Source organism: Eretmochelys imbricata, chromosome 2, assembly GCF_965152235.1.
Source record: "Eretmochelys imbricata isolate rEreImb1 chromosome 2, rEreImb1.hap1, whole genome shotgun sequence".
NCBI lineage: Eukaryota > Metazoa > Chordata > Testudines > Cheloniidae > Eretmochelys > Eretmochelys imbricata.
This window is the reverse complement of record NC_135573.1, coordinates 248,259,380-248,284,295: the sequence shown is the minus strand read 5'-3', so window position 1 is coordinate 248,284,295 and position 24,916 is coordinate 248,259,380. Positions and strand designations below refer to the sequence as shown.

Below are 24,916 nucleotides of genomic sequence, written 5' to 3'. Positions count from 1 at the left end.
ACCATTTATTTACATTTCTTCTGCTGATTACATCCCTCTTCTCCCATTCTACTGGAAGAATCAGAATTCAATAAAAGTAGCAAGTAGTATCTCCAGCAAGGAGGCAAGCATATTCAAGAGGTGTCTTGGAGTACCTTGCACTAGAAATCTGTCTCTGTGGAGGCCTTGAGCTGTACTAGATAATAGTTGATGAATGTGTGAGGTTAAGACCATCTGGTGACCTGCAGACTGTGAGGGTTATGGCCTCTGTCCTGCAGTAGGAAATCTTCTGGTGCAGTGTCCTGTTACCAATACTGGTGTTAAGTCATATTCATACTGGTCAATATTCAACATATTCAACTAGCCAGTTGCTTAAGGTGGTCTTAGAGACCACAACTATCTTTGAACCATAGAAGTAAAAAGTCTCAGTTGTGAGGGAAATAGCCTAAATGAGAGCTGGCTTGGTATAAACTAACTTTATCTTACATGGAATTTATTTTAACAAGATCTAAAACAACTCCCTTCAAGCTTAAAAGTTGCTATCAATAAGACATAGGCACAGACACTTAAAAAGTATTTAGGTGTTGATCCACTTCGCATTGCCAAGTGTAACCCCTAGAAGCCCTAATACCCAGAGGAATTTTCAGCCCCCAAGCTAGGTGCCCAGACTCCCCATATGAGACATGGGGAGAGTCAGGTGCCTCAGGAAGGTATTTTCAGAAGCTGGTCCTCTGGGTGGAGAGCTGCCAGGAGTCAATGCTGAGGAGATGAAGGGCTTAGGTGCTCAAGCAGTTTGACCTGGTGAACTTGACTGATGGCCAGCGATCACCCTCTGCTTGGGATCCTCAGGTGTGAACCTTCGCCTGGAATTAGGCACCTAAGCCAGGTCAGCTGCTTAGGTAGCCCACACCCTAGCAGCTGAAACCATCTCTCTCTCTCTGTAACCCCAGAACTAAACTAAACTAAACCACAGCCATTTTGGGTGCATTTAGCCACCATTGATTAAAAGCAGAACACCCGATAGCTAGGAATAATTGTCAGGGTTCTCATAGGCCAGGCCAAATTGCTGTGGTTGCAGCTTTGCTAATCAGAATGAGAGGAGGGGAAAAGAGTTAACAGACCATAAGAATAGAAGAGAGTAAGTGGATAGCGATGTTGGATTTGGGGATCCTTACATATAAATTTATTATGACTAGAAATACTTGGAATGTTTTGTTGAGAAGAGATAATGAGTAATTTGTTGACGCTAGGAGAATCGGTGACCCAGTAGGGGTTAATATGGTAACTCCCTGGGGGTTACTATGAGTTATATGTTTTGTGAGAGCTGGTTATAAAAGATGAAGTAAGAGTAAACACCTTAGAGCAGTCCAAGGGAGCTTTTCTTTGGGCAAGGAGCTGACACCTAAACTCCTCATCAGGGGGAGAGGAGGGCCCCTGGAAGCCTGGCTGGTGATCACTGTTCAAAGGGGAACGGGCCATCTCTGCGCCACTGATTGGACTAGGAGGTCAAAGAAATAAGGTGTCTAAAGCACATCCACCTTATTTGATGTGAACCTACAAAGAATCTTGGGTAACAGAGGAATAATGAAGATGGAAAACAGATATCTAAACTCCTTCCCTCAATCCAGGAAATGCTCAGAGTCAAGGAAGTGCAGGCAAAGTGTGAGGGCCTGAGTGTCCCTGAAGGTGAACCAGGCCATTCTGCAAACATGAGATGAAGGGGAACAATTACTAGTGAAAACTTCTCTTTCCCCTCGGGTTATGGGGTACCAAATAAAGCAATCCTTCTCATGTTTACTTCTTGAGACAAATGACCATAAAGTGGCTCAAGAACATAGGCATCACCATGAATTCTAAGTTGCCCCTGTTGGTTGATGTATGCCATTGCAATTACTGTAGGTTGTTGTGGTGGACCATCATAGGTCACAAGGCTTGTCTGATAGTCGTGACTGTCAGTAAAACAAAGACTGTCCCATGCGCTGCAGAGCTCCCAAAGACCTTGATTGGGATATTGTCTAAAACATGTTTACCATATATTCATATATGGTATATTACCAAGCAAAAGGGAGACTCTGAGCAAACACTTGTCTGTGATCTAATAGACTTCTTACCATTAAGCTATCCCCACATCCTCTAAACAGTGGATGGAGTTCTCTCTTTCCAGGTGGATCTCTACACTTTTTTCTCAGGCTACCAGAATTACTGTAGATAACATGTTCAACATCGAAAGAAAATGTAAGATACTATATATGCCTTTTAGACAGTGTTTCCTTTTACCAATAAGCCCATCACTGGACCTAAGTATGAGCTCACTTACTTCACTTCCAAAGACACGCCTTTTTAAAACAAATATCTCTGCTTTATTATTGAGATGACAGCTTCCATTGATAGAGAGAGCAGAGAATGAAGATGAAAAATATTGCTAAAAATGTTTGTATGTCTTATTTTTAGAAAAGGATTATTTAGCTATCTACAATATTAAAACTAATCATTGACATCTTCATTTAAGAACAGTCCTAAATGAAACTAGAGAACTATTTTCTAATGTGCTGGCTTTGTTTGTGGCTTCTAGTTACCAAGAGTTACATGAACATATTTAAAACACCATATAAAACTTCAAGTACTTGTTTAAAGTTTACTATAGTGCTGCAAACTTCTACAAAACATGATATAAGAAAAATTACATTTAAAATTATACAACTGCAAAACTGTAAACCTCAACAATAGCTCAGTCTCATCTATTTTTATTGTTAGAAAATGTTGCATATCTCCCATTTATCTGAGTGTTTTTATTATTGCTTAATCTACAAAAGACTAATCTCAACAGTTAATCAAGAAACACTGACCTAGGAGAAAATAATTTCTTCAACTTGTGATATTACCACAGTCTTCCCAGCTTGGATCAATAAAAGATAGTTAACCAGTTATAGAAAAAAGAACTGGCACAATAAACTGTAAGGTTATCACTTATCATCACTGTAAAATAGAATGCTAGTGGTTGCTAGGCATTTAGTTTAGATCTTCAACCCATCATAGACTACAGCTGACAGCTTTGATATCCATGATTGATTGATCTACTTGATTGACGTAATTGAATGTGACAGAGTGCTGCATTTTATAATGTCTTAAGTTTTTAAATGGAGCACTGAATTATATACCTTACATTTAGCAACAGTATTTCAACCAACTTAATAACCAGTGTTCACAATAGCATTTGAAAATACAGCCCAACTCTACTGCTCTATTATCTGCAACTCAGTGGTAAAATCCTTTGGAAACCATTTATCTATTATTCCCTTCTTCTCTGGAAGACAATTTTCTGCACAGTAAATGCTAGCTAAGCGCTGAGACTTTGGTAAAAGAAACCTTTTTACTTGTGACAGCCACAAGCAAGTCTCCAGTTGAACTTCAGTGCACCCCCCACTTTCTCTCTCCCTGAGCAACACCACAGCAAAACCTGACATCACATTAGCAATATAATAGAGAAATAATATACATGGCACCAATTCATACAACTGCATTCTCTGCAGAGATTAGGCCAGCTGGATGGGATAGTGCGAATGGTCAGATATCTCTGTCACCTACAGATCACCAAGGATTGCTAATCACCATTTATTTCTACATCTGCATGTCTGACATGGACTGGCATCATCACAGCACAACCATAGGGGAGTATAGATGGATTAGGGCTGAAACAAAGTGATTTTTTTCCATCAGTCTTTACCACAGTGGATGTTGGGTAGATATCTCACCCAGACCTGCTCTTTTCTGGTAATAAAGAGGAGCTACTATCAGAGATCGAGGTGTCAGAAGAAGAGGTACTGGACCAAAAACGATAACTTAAAAAGCAATAAACTACCAGATGCAGATAGTACATCCAAGAATTATGAAGGAGCTAAGGTGTAAAGTGGAGAGCACCTAATCAAAATTGGCAATCTCATTAAATACTGTTTCCAGAGGATTGGAGGAGAGCAAGTGATGTACCTATTCTTGAGAGAGGACCTAGGGGTGATCCAAGTAATTGTAGACCTGTGACTCTTATATCTGTACCCAGCAAATTGTAGAAACAGTAACAAAACACCTGGAAGATCATGATATGATAGGGTCTTACCAGCACAATTTCTGCAAAGGAACATTGTGTCTCATCTCAGAAACCTCAATGAAGTAGTGGATAAGGAGAACCATTTGACAATTTTTTCTTAAGACTTTCAAAATGTCTTTGACAAGGTCCCTCATAAGAGACTACTACAGAAGTTTAATAGTCATGGTGGGAGAAGCAAAGGAGTGTCATGAATCAGAAAACAAAGAGTAGGATTACATGGTCAATATTCATCATGGCAAAAGTTTAACAGTGAGGTGCCTCAACATTCTGTACCAGTGTTATTTAATATTAATAATCTGAAAAGGGGAACGAGTAGTGAAATAGTGAAATTTGCCAATCGCACAATTATTTAGGTTAGTCAAGACCAAAAAACGTCTGTGAGGAACTTCAGAGAAACTTATGTAAGTTAACATTAACACAACATGATGACAAATTATTTTTAATGCTGATAAAAACAAAGTGATGCACACTGGAAAGAAAAGTTTAAACTACCCCTACACCTTACAGGTTCCTAAATTAACTGTCAGTTCAAGAAAGGAACCAGGCAGCATCATAGGCTGCTCAATGAAAACCTCTTTTCAATGTTCAGGTGCAGTCAAAAAAGCAAATAAGATGGCAGGATGCATAAAGAATGAGAGAATAATATGGAAAATACTATAATACCATTACATAAATCAATGGCGTGTCATCTGGAATACTTTGTGCAGTACTGGTCACCCTATCTCAAAAGAGCTATTGCAGAACTAGATGAGATTCAGAGAAGGGTGACAGAAATGATCAAAGGCTTGGGAAAAATCTTGTATTATGAAAGATTGGGATTGTCTGTCTTAGAAAGGAGGCAACTGAGAGGGCACAAGTATGTACAACAGTGAACGGCAGCTTCCGTTTTCCTAATTTCATAATATAAGAACTTGGTGACATTCAGTGAAATTAACTGGGAAATTCAAAAGTGATAAAAGGAAATACTTTTTCACACAACACATAATTAGACCACAGAACTCACTTCCACAGTAAGTTGTTCAAGCCAAGAACTTAGCAAGATTAATAAAAGGGACTGGAGATTTATATGGATGACACTATCATCCTGGGTTATCATAATTAATGATAAAATGTTGTAAGGAATATTAAATCTCATGATTCAGGGCTTAAGCCGTTCTCTAACCATTAGAGATCAAGATAAAACAATGTGTGGGCATGTTATCCTATATTTGCCTACTTTGAGGTTCTTACACCTTCCTCTGAAGCAGCTGGTACTGACCATTATCAGACAGGATACTGGACTAGATGGACCTTGGGTCTATTGCAATATGTCAGCACCAGTGTTCCTAACTATTGGTATTTAAACCTAGCCTAACTGTCCCATGCTAACCTGGTGAGAAATATTGTTATGTTATTGCTGTGATGTCATTCTCAGAGATACTGCTTTTGGAGTTGTACTTCCAGGCAGCAATGTAGCTAGACATTTGTAGACACATTTGTTCATGTGTTGTTGCCTCTCTTCAGTATACTCACAACCTCCCATAGATTACATGTCATCACAAACCATATGGTCTGTAGCACACAATGAGTCAGGGACATCCAACATTGTGTAGTGGGGTGGGGAAGAGGTGGACGCCTTCAAAACAGGATTTAAGGGGGGCTTACGTATTGCATGCACCTGCTATGTGCCCTGTGAACAGTGTATGGCATTTCATTCATAGAGAGGAAATTATACCTCTAAAGTAGGAGTGGCATTAATACATTCATCAAGATGAGAACAGATTCTGGCAGGTTTGCAAAAAAGCCAGGAGAATATTTTTGGTATGTGGTTAAAAAGACATCTTCATCTTGTCCAATCCTTTTTTAAAACCTCTTCTCAGCAGTGTGCGTCTCCACTCACAGCATCTTTCCAGAAAGTGAAGACTAACTGAAACATAAAATGTGTTTGAATTTTGACAACTTCTCTCCTTCAGCAAATAGTTTTGCGAGTCAGCATGAATTGAGGGGACTGAAAATGCAGGATCTAGAACCTACAAACTCCTGCACGCTAATCCCAGTTCTTCACTAACAAACTGCGTGGCTTTGGGCATATCATGTAACCTCTCTCCTTCAATTTTCCAAGTAAAACTGGATACTTCTTACCCCTCTCCATCCCTCCTGGGAGTGCTGTGTTGATTACAGTAGCCAATGTATATACATCACACAACTCTGAAAATGGAAAGCATAGTATTTTCAGGTCTGCAAGATGCTATAGTTAGTCTCCTTGCAAGGGCCTGCAGGAACGGGAACTGCAACACACTGACTTCCATATGAATTGTTTATTGAATAAATACATGCATCATAATGTAGAATTACATGAGCAAAAAAGGCAATCTGTACAAAATAGATCACACTTTGTTCTCATTTCAACTCTCATCAATTGCCCCATCTCTGCTAAAGAAGGATTCCAAACAAAAGATTCATCTCTTTTAATCCAAGTGACACACTGTGATTTGTGTTTGGATTATGCCAGCTCTGAATTTAAGAGTGCAGGTCTTCTTCCCAATGAAGCGCAGCATTTCTAAAAAACGTTTCCATACCATAGAACATAAATGTTGGTAAATACAGCTAACAAAGCTCATTTTTGTTTTAAAACATATTTTAAACACCTTTATATGTTCATATGCTAAGGCACGGGATAAACAAACAAACCACATGGAAAGCTAATGAGCTGACATTCAAACCTTGACTTACTAACGAGACAGGTTTTTTTGGACCAAAAGGAAAAATAAACATCCTCGCTTTTTTCTTTTCCCAAACAAAAGAACAAGCCAGGACTAACAGTTACTATGACACACAGATTTTTTTACGCACTACCTAGGGCAGAAAAAGACTCTCTTACTTGGACCGAATTGTTCTGATCCATTTTTTACGCAACACCAGATTTTCGTAAAGCACCCAGCAGTGAGTACTGAGAACAAACAGGAGCTGTTGGGTGCTCAATTATTTTGAAAATGTGGCCTCTTCATTTTAGGTACCTAAGTGGAGCTGGGCTATCTCGAAAATCTAGGCCCGATGGTGAGTGCTGAACTATTTTGAAAATTGGTACTATAAATTCTACATTTACTTTCTCCTCCATTTTGTGTTACTACCACTTGTCTTGACCACAAACACCGCATTTTCCCCCTACGGACTAAAGAAGGAAAAACATGCAGTTATTTGTGATCCAGCACAAAATCTAACTTCTTCCTCAAGTTAGCATTTAGAGCTGAACCATAGTGGGGCTGAAAATTTAGCCTTTAGATAGGGATTGAACTCCTTGATGTCACTGGTCATGGTGTAAACCACAGCTGTCAACTACATTTACACCAAAAATCCTTCCTCCTAGAAGCTGAACTGAGGCCAAAGGCAATGCCACTGAGCTACAACTCCCTTACTTACATCAGCTCTTACTTTCTGCACCTTCATTTGCATCTACATCAATTCTCTCTCTGTTCCTCCTCCCTACAGTGTAAAGGGATAAATGATTATTCCACAAGAAAAGTTATATTTCGTAATATATTCCATTGTGTGTGTAGATAATGAATGTGTGTACATATTTATACATACCCATTAATATAGAGTGGAACCTTTAGTGAACTTGAACAAGAGGCAGACTTGTTATATGAAGTGGGGAATTCTCCAGTTTTCTTATGGTTATAGGGCTCTCTGTACAGCTCAGTCCTGCAGTCTAAATGCTTTCAAAACTCCCAGTGAGAGTTTTGTCTGCTGACGTTGTTCTGTGAAATAAAATGACCTCACTATAAAAGAGTTCCACTGTATATATAAATATGTGTGTAATAGATAAATTGTGTGAAAACACATACTGATATCAAACTAAAATGGGCTGATGCTTAATTTTGATGGAAACTACAGGCTACGTCTACGATAGGCACTTTGGTATATTTAGTAACGTAGGTATATTCTACATCTAGAATTAAGGTTCTGTCAGTAATTATATTATAAAGCTATTTTTTCAGGAGTTTATTCTGCCTTAAAAATTCTCTCTTGGCTAAGACTCAATTCCAGACTCTTAACTAAATACTACACTTCTGTTGTCTAATTGCATATTTACCCAAGATTATGAGGCTAATGGCTCTGAAAGAGCTGCACTGGTCTCTTGCGTTCATAATGCACATTTTATAACAGTCTGAGAAAGCTTTCAAAAAGGAAAACAAATTGGATACAAAAACAGTCCTCCTGTGATTCATAGCAGGAAGGTTGTAGTGGCTTGTCCTCAACTCTCAATTGTCTACTTTCTTGCTGGTGTGTGTTATCTACATTGTTGTGGGTCCTGGTAGAAGAATACAGCAATGTTTCAAAAGAACCTACCTGGCACATGGTAGCAGTAGGGGTGCATTTTGCCTCATGTACTAGGTACATTAGGCAGCAATGAAGCAATTACGGAAAGAGTGTCAACTCTGGATTTCATGAGTTTTTTTTCCAGTTTGTGCTCCACTTTAATATTATACATATTCTGTATAATAAAAAGACTACTGTGTCTATTTGATGAGCCTGAATTATAAGATGCTTCATATACCTTATTTGTCAGTGTAATGACAATGCAATTGTTAGGACAGTCCACGAGTAGTTATTTATGAGACCTGGTTTCTAATATGGAAGTTGACTGTCCTCACCATTCTTTCAGAAGATCATAGGTACAGTGCTATAAATTATGGGGAATAAATTACACCAATAAGAAATAATAAGTCAATCTTCATAATAAAATATTGTACTGTTTATATGTCTTCATTCCTGCATCAAATGAAACCCCAGATTTATATGCGTAGATTCATGGACCATGACAATCCTTTCTTCATACGTTTCTAGAATTCTCAACTCTAAAACACATTTATTATATTCTCTAGAATGACTTTCCAATAATACATTTCTATATAAATATTAAAATATTAATGTTGTGTATGTTTTCTTTTACTAGCCTTACAGGGCCAGAATCACACTGTTAAATCTTAATAATGTCTTTCAATTAAAAAAAAAAATCCACAAAATTAATCATTTTAAGACCATTTTGCTGCAAGGGCAAAACTAGATTTGTCCAAAGAATTTAACATGCATTTAGAAGAAAATATCTATATCCTTGATCTGTTTTCTTCTGACTTCAAACCAGGATGGAAAAATTATATAAAAAAAATAGTATATATTTACATGGTACAGTGTACCTCGTGATATATAAAACAAGGCAGGAAAACAGCAGAACAGCATCTTTTCACTTTCTAATAGGTACAACTGCCATAAAGTTCAATTTAAACACAAGAGGTTACTCTACCATACCATTGCACATTACAGTAACATCATGAAAAGTAGTTCAGCAAATTAAAATACAAAGTTTAACAATAAGATTGGCTAAATCTACATATCATGTCCAAGTATTATAAAACTATTGGGGTGTGTCTAATAAGTAAATAAATGAAGCTATAAAAATAATATTGATACATCTGTGAGAACAATGCTTTTAAAATATATAAAGGTTAGCAAAAGTATGCTAGGGGGAACTCCTGGTGTCTAATGGTGCCTAGGTTACAACATGTGGCTTTGTACCATCTTCTGTTAAGTCATACCTAAAAAGGGACAGAGCAAAAGGAATTATTATTTAAAGTAGAGTTATGTTATTGAAAACCCACCAAAACGTTACCATACTCACCACTGGGTCCAGCCTTTGGTGAGTTCTTCAGATGCCAGAGGTATCAATAACTGTGAGAGGGATGTTAAATAGACAATCAATGCACTGGGTGCATATTTAAGTCTAAACTTCTCTTTAAATGGTCAGAATTTGACACTGGGCTACACTGAAAGCAATATTGCCAGCAGAGGGCATTTTACACACATGCTGGCATACGTATTTGATACCGGTTGATTTCTAGAGGAGGTTTAAGTTGTTGATTTTGATCTATAAGTAGTTTGGGTCCAGGCCACTTGAAAGATCAACACTCGCTCCTGTGATATCATGGCAGCTCTGAGTGGCTGATGTGCTCATGCTAAAAGCCCCCTAGTTTAAATGGGAGGAAGCTGGCAGCAGACAATTCATTGTGAAAGGTATGAAAGGTCCTCAGGTCTGGAATCCCTTACTCAGTCAATCAGAGCCCAGATCTGGTGACTTCCAGGACTGCAAGTCTTGCCTGTTTTTCCCCAAAACCTTTCCTGGGCATTGTGGAGATTAAATAGGTCTTGCAGGATGGTGACTGGGTTGACAGATTAACTTGTTCAGGGGCACAGAAGGTCTTTGACAGAGGTTCTCTTCATGTCTTTGTACATTTTGTTATTTTAATTACTGTGTGTGAATTTCTTGTGTGTACTTTGAAAAGTTCAGTTCCACACCAAGTAAACGTGCCTTACAATGGCCCTACAATTACTTGCAGGAATAATAATTTAAAGTAAATCAAGTGGCTCAGATCCCATTTTCAGGATCTGCAATTCTGGGAGACCATTTTCTGGAATTTCATCCATGTTCTATTACCCCTTATCTGTCTGTACCATCACTAAGTTAGGCATTTAGAACACTTGTGTACATTTCTGCAGGAGTGTATTATCCTCCCACTTTCTGCCATCTCCTGGTCTGCCATTCTTCCCACCCCTTGTCATTTGTTCCTGTCCTCACTGAGGCTTGAGGTATAGAATGCCACTGATTTTGAAAAACAATAGATCTGAACCAGGCACTCACTCAATCAGGCTTAGGCCCAAGGGTTTTAGTCTTTATAGCTGTGACTTGCTACATGACATTTTTCAGCATGTTTTCAACTTACCTTGCCAAGCAGCCCTTTGTCTTTGGACAAGAAACCACCACTGTTCTTCACTGCTACATCTAGTGTCCTCTTCTGCACGTCAGGTAGAGAAACACTGAAATCAAAGCTAACATGGAAAAAATATTGTTTTAGTGAGGATTTCATGCCTGAAACATGTAATATGCTTTGAACTGTGCTAGTTTTGTTGCTGCTGCTAAACACCACAATTCTCATTGACCCATTTCTAGAGCATTTCTTTTACACCACAAAATAAAAGCATACAACAAATAAGGCATGGACTATAGAGGGAGAAAAAGAAGGAAGAGAGGAGGATAATCCCACTGTCCTGTCCAACATTTCCCTTCAATAAAGTGTTCAAGGCTTAAATCAAATGTTCAGAGCTATAGGGTTTGATCCTGTTCCTAGCACCTAGTGCTAATCAATGGGCTGATGATTGGTTATCTGGGGGAAATAGGAGGAGGAATCCTACTCTCCAGGCTGTAGTGCTGCTTCTCATTTTATAATCAAGATTCAAGGCTGCATCAGACTCCATGGCTCAATGTCCCCATTCTCCAGGGGGAAACAGCTGGTGGGTCTGTACAGCAGCAGAGCCACTGGCCCTCATGCCCTTCTGTCAGAGTCCCTTCCCAATTCTTCCCCACAACAGCACACAAGGAACCAAGCAGACTCTGAAATCCTCCCCACTCACAGAGTGGAATGCATTTTGTTCCTTTACATCTGGGACCTCTGCACTTCTGGAGAGTGAGGGAAGCCTCTCTACCATAATGACTCCAGCTGAGCATTCACATCTATTGTCACCTGACCCACTGCTCTGTAAAGCACTTTGTTTTGTCAAACAAAGAAACTCAAATCTGTCACATGGATGGGGGAGGATGGAGATGTAGTCTTCGGGAAGCCTCCGTGGATTTTAACAACCGTCTTGTTTTTCTTGTCTATTTTTAAAGATCTAAAAACCAGGGCTCTGGTAGCAAAATGGACTGATGCTACTCCAACATTTGACTGACTGAAGGTAGTCCCCTCCTTCCATTATACAAAAGACCAGATGTGCTGGTCTACTGACCTGGCTACAGGTAAACGCCAAGCACCCTAGCATTCCCTGCTACAGTCCCAAATCTTTGTAAGGACTGAGCAAGGGTTACTGTCAGAAGCTCATCCGTGTGGAGGGTGCACTTGGGACTGAGACACTTTGGCCATTCTACAAAGGGAAGATCTTGTTTCCAGACTGGCTTTGTAAGGGAGAAATCTTGCAAGGCAGGCTAGGAAATAATCCTCACAGGAAACATGCCACTTTGAAAGGCCCTCTTCTGCCTCAGTATTGGCATGCTGGCAAATAGGCCTAGTTCCAGGCAGAATGATCACATAGAGGCAGGAAAAAGAGCCACTATTTAAAATCCTCAGCCTATGACTGCCCCATGTTGCTCAGGAGACTGGGAGTAACCTCAGCTTTCTTTTGTATTTTTAGGCTTTGATTTATTATTTTTGTGCCTTGATTTTCTGTTTACAGATTTAATATATACATATGTTCCATCATTTATAATGTTGCTCTTTCTGTGGTGCCAAACGCCACCTGTGGATTACTATTTTTTGCCAGTAAACCTTGGTTTCTACAATACCACAGGTCAAGCTAGTGCAGTGCACATACCCAATATCACACCTTGAATATGAAACGTGTTCTAGAAAACCAAATTCTGATCTTATTCCATAGCTTATTTTCAAAGCTCTGAAATACTGATTTAAACAGCAGAATTCTCTCTGATGTAGCCTAAATCTCTTATCTACATTGCAGATCCGTGCTATGTATTCTTCACGTACAATGTCCATCAATGTCAGTGTGGACTGAAGAGGAAAATTTTGCCCCAAGTCTTCCCTAGTCCCTGAAGCAGAAGCAAATCCATGTATTTTTTTAATTCATGAAACCAATCAACATGGAAAGCAGACTATTTATAATGCAATATATGGAAACAGAGACAACTCTGGCTTTTTAAACCTATCTTATGTTCACAAGAGATATATGTAAGTTTTAAACTTTTAATCATTTTTAACACAAAAACCAATAAAAGTTAACTTGGTTATTTGTTGGTTCTCAAGAGTTAGAACACAGAGTGAAACTGTTGGTTACAATGAAGCTGTATACGAAATTTAATGTTTGAAAGCCTTACAAATTCATATAAAAATCTAATTTCACTCATACCAACATCATATTTACAAAGGGCATGGATGTTGCCCTGATACCTTTGTAAATTGGTCTTGATCTGAATCAGCCTCAAAATACAAACAATACTTTTAGGTCCTACCTACATTAGGCAAATTTTTTCAGAAGTTTCCCACTGCTACTAACACCTGTTTGTCTCTAAAGATATTACGAATGGTGAGAGCCATAATGTAGACACCTCACTAGTTGCTAACACGACTTGAATAAATGTGTTAATTAGAACTTCTCTGAGCAAGATTAGATGACATAGAGCTTAAAATGCCAGACAGCTACCCATCTAGGGCTCTCAATGTTCCTAATATCAGTGGAGTCAAATCAGTTAGCAGCAGTGAGACACGTCTGAAAACTTTCAGCTCTGAAGAAATGTCTTTAGGCTGTGTTTGCACTAGCAAAAGTGGGACTTCTAATTCATCACCAGTGCTAACAACAGTGGAAGCTCTATAACAGATCAAGCTCAAGGATTAAATTATATGGCGATAAAGACAAGTGCCCTGTCTACACTACTGTTTCCACCAATTCCCATTGGTAGAAGAGACTGGTGCCAAATTTTTGTCAGACTAGACAAGGCCTTAATGAACTCAGTGGGAACAGAGAGTAAAACACAAAAACCTGACTAAGAATCTAAGGATGACTCTTTGTTTGAAAATTTCCAGCCTACCTCTAGTTCATGCAATAGAAGTTTAACAGCTTTGCCTATTACATAATGTAAAACTAGTAAACTGAAAATGCAACATACGTTTGATCGAACACTGGGTTTAATGTCTTCTTTGATACATGTGTTTTTCTTCTTCCTGATCTTCTCTTGTCAGGTAATAAATACATTCGGACATACGGGTCAGATCCCTCCTCTGAAAAGGCGATTAAATTTCTGTGATTAAAGAACCCAAAGAGAATCCCCACCCAAAGAGAAAAACAGGTTAGAAAATAGTTAGAGCTTGTTAAATACAACAAGGAGAAATGTGCTTGCTTCCTATTTGGCTGCACTTTTTTAGTCGACTTACACTTTCATCCTTTGTTAAATTAAGAAACTGCTGATGATTGTTTGGCCAAACAGTGACTAAGTGGGGACATGAAGTGAACTACAAGTATTTGAGTCATGTAGACATTGCAGAGGGAGAAGAATTGCTTAGGGAGAACTAAAGGTGGTAGACACCTGGGAAGGATGTGATGAATTGAACAGAACAATACCTGGAAAAAATTCCTAACAATTGAATACTTAACACTGTGGGAAAGTCTTCTAAAATAAGTGGAGAAAGCCCAAGTACCTGCAAGATTTCAAACTAGGTTGGACAAAAAACTAACAAAACATACTCTAGGGAAAAATCCTGCCTTGCAAGCGAGATTGACTACATGGCTTAACAGTAAGGCTAAGATTTTGTCATGCATATTTTTAGTAAGAGTCATGGACAGGTCACAAAAAGAAAAGGAGTATTTGTGGCACCTTGGAGACTAACAGGTCACAGGCAATGAAGAAAAATTCACAGAAGCCCATGACCTGTCCATGACTTTTACTAAAAATATGCGTGACAAAATGGGGAGCTGCAAGGTCACCATACTGCCCACACAGGCCCCGGCTTGGAGCTGCAGGATACCCCCCCCACACACACACCTACTGTGGCCAGAAGCTGTGGGGCACCCATGCTCCCAGTCATTGCAGGTGGTGGCGGGACCCCGCAGCTCCCAGCTTCCGTGGGCTGAAGTCACACAGGTCTCCGGAAGTCACGGATTCCGTGACAAAGTCATAGCCTTACTTAACAGCAATTTTCCACTTCTCTAACTTCTATAAAATTGTCACTGTAATTTAGAAGGTTCAGAGCATTCATTTAATCTCCTATATGTGTATCTGTTATGTTTAATATATGAAAACCTGCTGTGCTTTGAGCACCAAGCCAAGTGGAAATAAGCCTTTTGAAATACATTACGTTCTTTGACAGGTGAGTGTGAAGACAATAGTCAACTTTTTTGAGCTGTTTACTACCAGCATTGCATTTCTGCAGTGTTGGATGTTGTTACACTAGCAATAATTGCTTATTAGTGGGTACTATTAATTGTAATGCAGTAGTTCCCAGCAGCACCAATTGAGATCAGAGCCCTGTTGTGATAGGTGCTATATTAATACCTAGTAAGAGATAGTCCTGTTGTATTAATTTGGATAGATTATGTGGTCTAAAAGTATTACACATGACCCAGTCCAACATTACACAGTATTAAACAAGGTTTGGCATTTGGTATACAGAGACCTCAGCCTGCTTAGTACCATGGCAAACACAGCATTAAAATCCTTTTAGCATTTTATTAGAGAAACAGAAAAAGGAAAAACAGTTAAAGCATTTGAGATACAAAGTATTAAATAAGGTTTTCATTTTAACAACATCCCTTTTTCCCCTTCCCTTTAGCTGAAGAAAACCTCCCTTTAACAGTCTCTTAGATGGTATCGAAGATGGTAATAACTGTTCTTTTGAGGAAAAGAGAAGAAGTTAGTTGAGCAGGGATAGTGCTGTTGTTGCGGCTGTTATTAAAGTCCGATTGTGTTGTCTAAGAAGACAAGACAAACGGAGAAAAAAGAACAGCAAAGATAGAAAATGCAGCTTCTGTCTCTGATGCTGACTTGCACTTGCAATCTCACTGCTGGAAAAACACAGGCACAACAGATGGTCTTGTCAGCTACTCTGAGACCTGCCAAACTTGTACAAGCATCAGGCTGTTTAGGGCATTGCTTTTAGCTGATTCTCTAGTCACAGGCTTTGAGCAGTGTTGCAAAATATGTATTCTTGGGCAGCTAAGCTAGACTCTCATTAGACAGAAGGAAACAAGAGAAAGATAGTAAAGAGACAAAATAAGATAGGAAAGGAAAAGGACACATGGAGGAGGAGAAGAAACAACAAAGTTTCATATCCCAGGTGGTGATTGGGATTTAGCTGAAGGTGGTGGAAGTGGCAATTTCATCTGGGTCCCTCTCTCTGGCCTGGCTTGGTCAGGACATTTCTCAGGATTAAGAAGGTGACCTGTGGCCACAAGAGATGGTGGGGAGCTGTTGAGGCTCACTTCAGTTGAAATTTTTTCTCTTACTTTCTTTAAGAACCCCAAAAGGGAATGAATGCTGGATGGAATAGCCCATCCCCACACTATTTTGTCCACCAATTAGGCCTAGTTTTCAACACATCCATTTTGGTTCACTGATTTCTGGTTCCACAATTCTCTTGTTCAACATGCATGATCTTAACAAATTTGTAGGCCCAATTATCACAACAGTCCCTGCTACATATAGTTTACATTGCAGTATGAACAGATAAGACAGACAGGATGGGAAGGGAAAGGGGGGCACAGAGAGGTGAAGTAACTTGCCCAAGGTCAGAGACCAGATGAGTGCTGGGTACACAGCCCATGCCTTGACTCTCAGTCCATACCCCTATCCGCTAGACAATGCTGCCTCTCCAAATTGCACTGGGGTTTTGAATATCTTCTCACAGAGTGACAGCAGCTCCTACATGTGGCTTTCAGTTCCTGCTGATATAATCTGGATGTCACTGTTGAGAACTATCATCTAATGGCAGTAGTGGCGATTTTGTGACTTAGTCTGTCTACCACTGATGAGTACAACAGTATATGATTTTGGCATTTGCATATCATCATACTCTAACATGTGGCGTTAAAAGAGCTCCAGCCAACCAGACCAGTCTAAGGATGGAAGAAGAGACTGGACATTGGTAGATATGCCAAGCGTCATGCAAAAATATACAGTCTGATATGCTGGCTTTACCTGCAGGAATGCACCACCACAATAAGTTTGTTTCTTTGTGAGCTGTGACGAATTGTCAACTGAATTTGCCCTAATGGAGACTGTCCCAGCGTTGTTCCACTGTGAAAAGAAATAGAACATTACACGCTATATAAATGGCATATAAAAGAACAGATCAGTTGAATTATATATGCAGAGTAGAATAGTGGTTGTGCTTTTCCACACTATCTTTAGTGAGAAGCATGAAGATCCTTTGAGAACTCCAAATACAGAAGAAAAATAAAAGGAAATTTAAACAGCACTGAGGACTATTTGCTGCAATCCTCATTAGTCTAATAGAAACAGTGTGGTTATTAAACATACTAGATTTCACATTAAGTCCTTTAGCAGTCAACCCTGCTTTCACCTACTCAAAGACCAGACTCAACATAACTAACTGACTTTGTTACATTAATATTAGTAGGATCCCATGGAAAAGTGGGCTGCAATTCACTAGTCCATAATGAACTAATATTATATGGGCATTCTTTAAAGTGTGGTTATGGTGTGAAAGATAAATGTAAAAATGGTACCTTCTTATTTGACCTATCTGCTTATTGTAGGTCTTCTCATTTGCATTCTTGCTTACTTTATTGACAAAAATAATGATTTCATTCCTCTTTGCACTGCACAGCCAATATCGCTATGGAGCGTAAGCTGGAATTTATTCTACCTTGTACATTAACAAATTTAACAACTAAATTCTAATTGCAGAATCTTTCTTTCTGGGGAGTTAGGAAGCAGAAAGATCAGAGACTGATTTTCAAACACCAAGCTGACTGCAGTCCTGGCAGTTAGAAAAATCAAAATGAGTAGGCTCTTCCCTTTTGGTAGTGGTACTGACAGTGCTTTACAAGAGCAACTTAAGTGTATTGCAATAAACAAGTATTAAACACTCTACTTTTCAAGTTGTCGCAGTCTCTGACGTAGCTCCTGTGTGGCGATGGGCAGCGATATGTCTGAGGCTATACTTGGAGTTGGTTCTTTGACTGAGAGGTGGCTGGGAGAATAGGTGACGTTGGAGGCAAGGAGACTGGAGGAGCTTCGGTTGAGATCTGTTGGCCACTGGGGACTGGCATTAGGAGGATGACTTTTTTCAGCTATATCAGTCTTTTTATCGCTCTCGGTCACTGGGGAAGCTGGAACAGGTTTGTGTGAATCAGCTGGTGGTGAAACAGGGACCTGAGGCTTAAAAGAAGCTTTTCTTGAGTCTTTGGAAACAGACGGCCTCTTTACTTGAGCTGAGTGTTGATGATCTGGAGACCGCTCTGGCTTTTCAAGAGACAGTACCTAGAGGCAGTAAAAACATTAGTGGTCTGCATGATAATACATATTTATTTCTACCAGACTTTTGGTAAGGTAACACATTTTTGGCATGCTTTTGTGCCTTCATTTACCATTAGTCTAACTTTTATTCATGCTTGCTGTAATGGGAATACTTCCGCACTGCAAAGCACAACACCTGGTTCTCTGTACGGAAATTGCATATTAAAATTAATGAACTATTAAAACTACTCACTATTTTCCTCACTCATCTGGCATTTTCATCCTCATTATTCCTTCCCACAATATGGCGACTGCTGGTGCAAGAATCGTCTATTGTGCAGCTCTTGCCATCTGGAAAGCCTTCAAGTAGCTTTCTGCCTCATCTCTTTTCAAATTTCATCTTACATCAGATTTTTTTTTCCTTTTTGTCCATATCCCTTAATTTCACTCTCTTTAGATGTGCATTTCATGTATTCATCAATGTACAGTATATTTGCTCCAGAATAGTCTAATTTATCCCCAATTTTTTATATTTAACTCTGCAAAGTATTTTGGGGATACAATCTGTGTAAGAGATACTACCCAAAATAAAGTTGGATTTGAATGTATTGCAGCCTACTGTTAGTTATGCAATGTGCGGGGACAGTGCTTCCAATTCATCAGGACTCAAAACAGGGAGATCACCAATGTCCAACACAATGCACATCTACCCAGCTGTCTGCAACTTTATTTTGAAGTCACTTTTCTATGCCATTGACAGGCTGAGGACAACTCAGCACTGGACTAATGTTACAGAATACGCTTTTTGTAATTCTCAGTCTACATCATCAACAACGTTAATCTCCACCCTTCCACAACTGAGAACAGCACACAGTACAATATGTTGTCCTTCCCTTAAAGCCAGAAAATGCAGGCTACATGCTATCTCAACTCAAACATATCCTCGGTAAAAACTAGTGCTGCTATATATAAAGTGTAAAAAAGCTGAAAATGGCTGAGAACTTTAAAAACTGGGCTATTACAGACTGCAAATCCCAGTGATGATTCAACCCAGAGATATGTAAAACAAAAGCAGCTCTCGACATGGTTGTAGTTGTTTCCATCACTTCACACTGACTCAGACATTCTAGGTTTCAGACGGACACACAGAAAGTCCTGGAATCTTATTATATACATGAATTAAAGAAGACCCTTATAATACCCTGAGTGCCATCTTCATGTTTATGGTGCTGTTTGGACCAGAATTGTTAAGCTGGAACCGCTGATGCATAGTTAGATCTTCACTTGCCAGCAGTTGGCTCAGAGGAAGCTTGAAATTTCCCAAAGAACACTGATGTTGTTCATCCTTGACCTAGAGCAATACAGAAGATAACATGCTCAGCTTTATGAAAACACTCAGAAAAAGAAAATAAAGTTATAATTTTAATGACAAGTTTTCATCATGTTCAGATATAGTTTGCCCTTAACCCAGATTTGGTGGGTCCTATATTTATAGGTGTGTCACTGCGGCAGGAAATATCAAAGAACCTTATGTGTTCAATATCCATTCACTCTCATCTTTACCTTCATTAGAAAGAAAACAGTCTAGCCTGAGCACTGATGCAAATAAGACAGAAGACCAATGATAATAGTTGTGTCCAGTTGGGCTGAAGACTAAATTTATAAAGCTAGAGTTTTCTGACAGTCAACTATATCAGACAAAAGTGAACTCAACAGTTAAGGAACAGCATTAACTCAACATTCCTCATCTTCTCTAGATCCCTGCAGCTGTCCACATGAGGCCTCAAAAGCATGAAGGGGTGTAATAGTTGGCCAAAGTAGGGAAGATCTCATGGAGAGAGCAACATGAAGGACCTGGGCATGATAAATAGAATAATATTGCTTCTGTAAATTAGTGTGTTATTGAAAGAGCTGCTTGTTACGACTCAAGCACCCATCACAGGATGATTAATTTAGTACATAAAAATGTGAGACATCACATTTGGTATATAGTTGGCAAGGGGAGTTTAGTTATAATTATTTTTTCTCCCTTTAACAAGCAAGCTCTCACAAAAGGTCATCTTTATGCTAGTTCTTAAATATTGTTAAAGTTTAAATTGTAGCGTTTGTTACAATATCTCCATGATGTCTGGCTCGTTAAGAGCTTGTGAACTATGGCTGCTAATCTGCAATGCTTTAGCAAAAAAGAATAAATGAGGACAAAGAGATACCACACCTCAACTTCAAGGTCCTGCCGTTTGGGATTGTGAATGAAGAAAGTGAAGTGTTCCTCCCATACAGGTTCATTGGTCTTATAGCGAATCTGAAGGGGAAAAAAACCACGTTACATGTGGAGCATTTCTCTCAAACAAAGCTGGTGTTGAAGATGTCCTCTGTTTATACAACAATCATGTTATGAACTTGATCTACCCATAGGGGTGGCAAATGGGGTTAGCTCAAAGCACATATAGTTCAGTATATGTGCATATAGTCTATTTAATAAAACTTATTCTTAGGGCTTCTCTTTTTTGGGGTTTGTTAAATTTTTTAAAATATTTTTGGTTTTTAGGTAGATGTCCAAAAATCGGGGAGGAGGGTGTTGAGGCTTGTATATACTTTGTATATGCCGTACTGAGTTATGTACGAAGTCATGTATAATTATGCATATTATGTAAATGTAGAAACGTTAGAGTAGTACATACTGTAATGACTAATCTCTTTATAATGTTCCTAGTGCACTTTAACGTAGTACTGTTTCAAACAGCATTAAAGTGCACTAGGGAACCTTTAGTGCGCATCAGCAGGGTCTACAAAGACCAATTAATGAGCAACACATTACTGCATTTTAAAAATCACACCCCTGAAGTTTGCATTACTGCTCAGTGTAGACAAGCCCTTATATACAATTAACATTTCTGGTGTTTTTTGACTCAACATTGATTTTTATTTATTTACTTATTATTGGGGATGTTTTATCCATGTATATCACTTAAGACCTAAAATCAGAAGCCCTACTTATTTTGTAAGTTACATGGACTGAGAGTTCCACATTATTTCAATGTACTATATTGTGCAAAGTGTAATTCCAGTTGATGAACCTCCACCCTAGGTGGTGTTGGTCTGTGAACAAAGTAACTTCACCATAAGGTTCCAACTTATCTTCAGACTGGTGATTGTTCTTTCCCAGTCTTCCTCAGTGTCAGTGGGTGCACCAAGACTGGATGACACAACAAAACCGAATATCACTACTTCCAGTGACTGGTGAAAACTGCCATGTGATTTCCAGAAAGCAGCATTTTTTTGGAAAGACTGACATTAAAAAGGGCTGTTATGTGGAGTTCAGGTTAACAATGTACCCGTAATCTGTTTGTTAATATTCTCCTCCAGTTCTGAAATCAGTATCTATATGAACGTTGCATGTACAACATGCTGTCGGTCTTCTGATAAAATTTTCAATAAGATATGTGAACATCGATATAAAAAGGCAACCACCACTGGTAATGTGATCTCCAGTTTGGCCCATTGCATCTTTTGCTTAAAAATAGTCAGTTCGTTGTATTTATCTCACTGCTGTGTTGCTAATATTTGTCATTAATTTATTTGTTTTTATTTAAAGAAATTTTAGCGCTTGGTCAATATTTGCGGAGACTGAAGTCCTATTTATCTATAGAACTAGTTTAGCACATCTTTACAATGCAAGCTTCTATACTTAGTTTTACCAATGTGCTCTAACCCCAACCTGGAGAGAACACTGTTAGTGACAAGAGAAGGTTACTCACCCTGTGCAGTAACTGAAGTTCTTCAAGATGTGTGATCCTGTGCGTGCTCCAGTTCAGGTGTTGGTGCATCCCTGCATCATTGATAGGAGAATTTCAGCAGCAGTGCCCTTCCGGGTATTGTGCTGTCCCCGTCTTTCGGCATCATTGACACCTTATCCAGCACGCATGACCTGACCCCTCACAGTTTCTTCTCTACCACAGAGTCCATAAATTGAACTCCGAAGTAGAAGGGCGGAAGGTGGGCAGTGGAGCACCCACAGGGACACACATCTCCAAGAACCTCAGTTACTGCACAGGGTGAGTAACCTTCTATTCTTTTCTGAGTGCTGTCCCTATGGGTGTTCCACTTCAGAGGACTGTAGAACAGTGCCTCACATTGAATAGAAGGGGCTTCGGAGTTGTCTGCATAATTGAAGAAAGCACTGTTAGACCTAGAAGTGTCACTGAGCCTGTGCTCTGGGCGATTGTGTAGTGTTTTATGAACCTATGTTCAGAGGCCCAGATGGCAGATCTACACATGTCTATGAGTGGTATATTGTTCAAAAAGGCTACTGAGGTTGCTATAGATCTGGTAGAATGAGTTCTGATCCCCGATAGGAGTTGTAAGTTGTTTTGCTGGTAACAGAGGTGAATGCACCCTGAGATCCATTTTGATAGCCTTTCTGGCAGATCCTTTAGAACATTCCATGATGGAAAGGAAAAGCCTTGGAGATTTTCTGAAAGGCTTAGTTCTGTCAAAGTAGAACGCTAGTGCGCGTCTGATGTCTAGACTATGTAGTAGAGTGTTTTCTGCACTCTCGTGAGATTTGGGAAAGAAAGCAGGGAAATGGATTGGATGGTTTATGTGGAAAGAGGATAATATTTTGGATGTGGTCTCAAGGTGACCATGTCCTTATTGAATATGGTATACAGCGGACATGCCACAAGAACCCCATATCTCACAGACATGACAGGCTGATGTAATAGCGACTAAGAATGCTATGTTCATTGATAGGTGTGTCAGTGAACATGTTGGTAAGGGTTCAAATGGAGACCCGCTGAGGCATCATAATATCAGATTCAAGTCCCAAGGTGGTGTGGGAGCGCATACTTCAGTGTAAACATTCTGAATGCCCATAAGGAAGCATTTGGTGATTGGATGTGCAAATAGTGATGCCTTGTCAATCTTATGATGCTGCAAGATGTACTTTGATCGAGCTAATAGATAACCCCGAGGGTTTTAGCTCCACGATATAGACCAGTATCAAGGGGAGAGATGTGGTAATTGTTGTAACATATTTGCCCTGACCCCACCATATGGAAAATCTCTTCCACTTCTGAAGGTAAGTCTTGCATATGGTTGTCCTCCTACTGTTTAGTAACACATGCTTAACCTGTTCCGAGCAGGCTAATTCACCATGATCGAACCATGTAGGAGCCTTGTCTTCAGCTGAAGTCTCTCCAGGTTTTGGTGGTGAACCTGTCCAGTGTCTTGTGAGACGACTGCATCTGAAGTGGTAGAGTGCATGATGCACATACTGCCATCTGCAGCAGGTAAGAGTACCAAGTCTGTCTTGGTCATGTTGGGGCTAAAAGTATGACCTTTGTTTTGTTGGTACATTTTTTGAGTATCACCCTTGATAGACCTATCAGTGGAAATGTGTAAAGAAGTGGTGCTTCCCATTTGAGGAGGAAGACATCCCCTAGCAATCAGGGTCCCAGACAGGCTCTTGAGCAAAATTGTGGGCATTTGAAATTTTGTGATGTCACAAAGAGGTTGATGGATGGGTGGCCCCAAAGTTGAAATATATTTTGGAGAACTACTTTGTTCAGTTCCCATTCATCATCGTGGGAGAATTCTCTGCTCAATATGGCTGCTATAGTGTTCTGACAGCCTGGAAGGTAGGAGGCTGGGATGCTGATATTGTGTTGAATGCACCTATTCCACAGTTTCATGGCCTCGATTCATAGGTACTGGGGGGCCTGCTGCAATGCCTTCTGTAGGTAGCCCAGGGGTCCCAGTGAGGCCATTACATGAGGAATGGCATGGTTGGGCCATCCATGTGTGCCCATACCATGGCTGCATGTCCTGCCTATATTGAGGCCTCAATCTTAGGGTATGTCTATACTACCCGCTGGATCGGCAGGCAGCGATCGATCCAGCGGGGGTTGATTTATCGCATCTAGTCTAGATGAGATAAATCAACCCCAAAGCGCTCTCCCGTCGACTCTGCTATTCCACCAGGGCGAGAGGCGCAGGCGGAGTCGACAGGGCTACGGAGTTGACTGCAGTGAGTAGATCTAAGTACGTCAACTTCAGCTATGTTATTCATGTAGCTGAAGTTGCATAACTTAGATTGTTCCCCTCCCCAATGTAGACCAGGCCTTAGAGGTCCAGAGGTTGGCGTTTGTCGTTTGTGAGGAATGTTGCCAAGAAAAAAACACCCTCTTCCTCATTATCTTCCTCCTCACTGGAGAATGGAGGTGCTATTGGTGATATAGGCTATTCTGGTACTGTGCGCACCAGAGAGCTGTCAGTGCCAAAAAGTGGTGATTCTGGCATGGAGGATACTAACATGTCCTTCTGATGGAGAAGGTGACGCAGTACTGGTGGTTTTGGCGCCGAAGTGGTTGATGCTGGTGGATTCAGCAGTGCAGTTGACAGTGCTGATGGATTTGGCGGCAATTTGGTCAGTGCCGATGGCATCACTATTGTCGCGGTGCTCGAAGCTGATGGGGCAGATGATGGTGGCATAGCCCATGTTGGCAGTTTCGTCTCCTTAAGTGGTGTTGCTGCTGCTGCTACGGAGGATATAGGCTTACTCCTGCCTCTTGTCTCCAGGCCTGGGTACTGGCGATTAGCAGAGACCACAGTGCAGGTGGTGCTGGAGGATCCCGGTGCCTGATAGGTGTTTACCTGTGGTGTGTTCAGTACTGAGGAGAGGGATCTGGCTGGATACTGCTTATTTTTGATAGGCTCCCTCGGAGGAGAAGTTGTTGCTCGTTTCCACATTGATTTTTTAGAGGAGTGAGTCTTCCTCTGAGCAAAAGGTGAGGTCTCCAGGGATCTTTGTCCGGAGAGGG

The 24,916-nt window shown here is 40.0% G+C and overlaps 1 protein-coding gene across 5 annotated transcripts in view; it reads right to left on the bottom strand.

Annotated features, from left to right (window-relative positions):
• Window positions 1-6,363: 6,363 nt before the first annotated feature.
• The window catches only part of ESYT2 (extended synaptotagmin 2), a 128,527-nt gene continuing 109,974 nt past the window's right edge, over window positions 6,364-24,916 (bottom strand). For 4 of the 5 annotated variants that reach the window (XM_077808359.1, XM_077808356.1, XM_077808357.1 and 1 more), the window contains 8 exons: window positions 20,311-20,397; window positions 19,297-19,446; window positions 17,731-18,119; window positions 16,812-16,910; window positions 13,788-13,919; window positions 10,840-10,945; window positions 9,741-9,790; window positions 6,364-9,657 (listed from right to left, as the gene is read on the bottom strand). In XM_077808359.1, the coding sequence (XP_077664485.1) occupies window positions 9,612-9,657; window positions 9,741-9,790; window positions 10,840-10,945; window positions 13,788-13,919; window positions 16,812-16,910; window positions 17,731-18,119; window positions 19,297-19,446; window positions 20,311-20,397 (1,059 nt within the window). In that variant the 3' untranslated portion in view covers window positions 6,364-9,611. Of the gene's footprint in view, window positions 9,658-9,740; window positions 9,791-10,839; window positions 10,946-13,787; window positions 13,920-16,811; window positions 16,911-17,730; window positions 18,120-19,296; window positions 19,447-20,310; window positions 20,398-24,916 lie in introns of those variants that run through there. The other variant, XR_013344967.1, reaches the window with a different exon arrangement.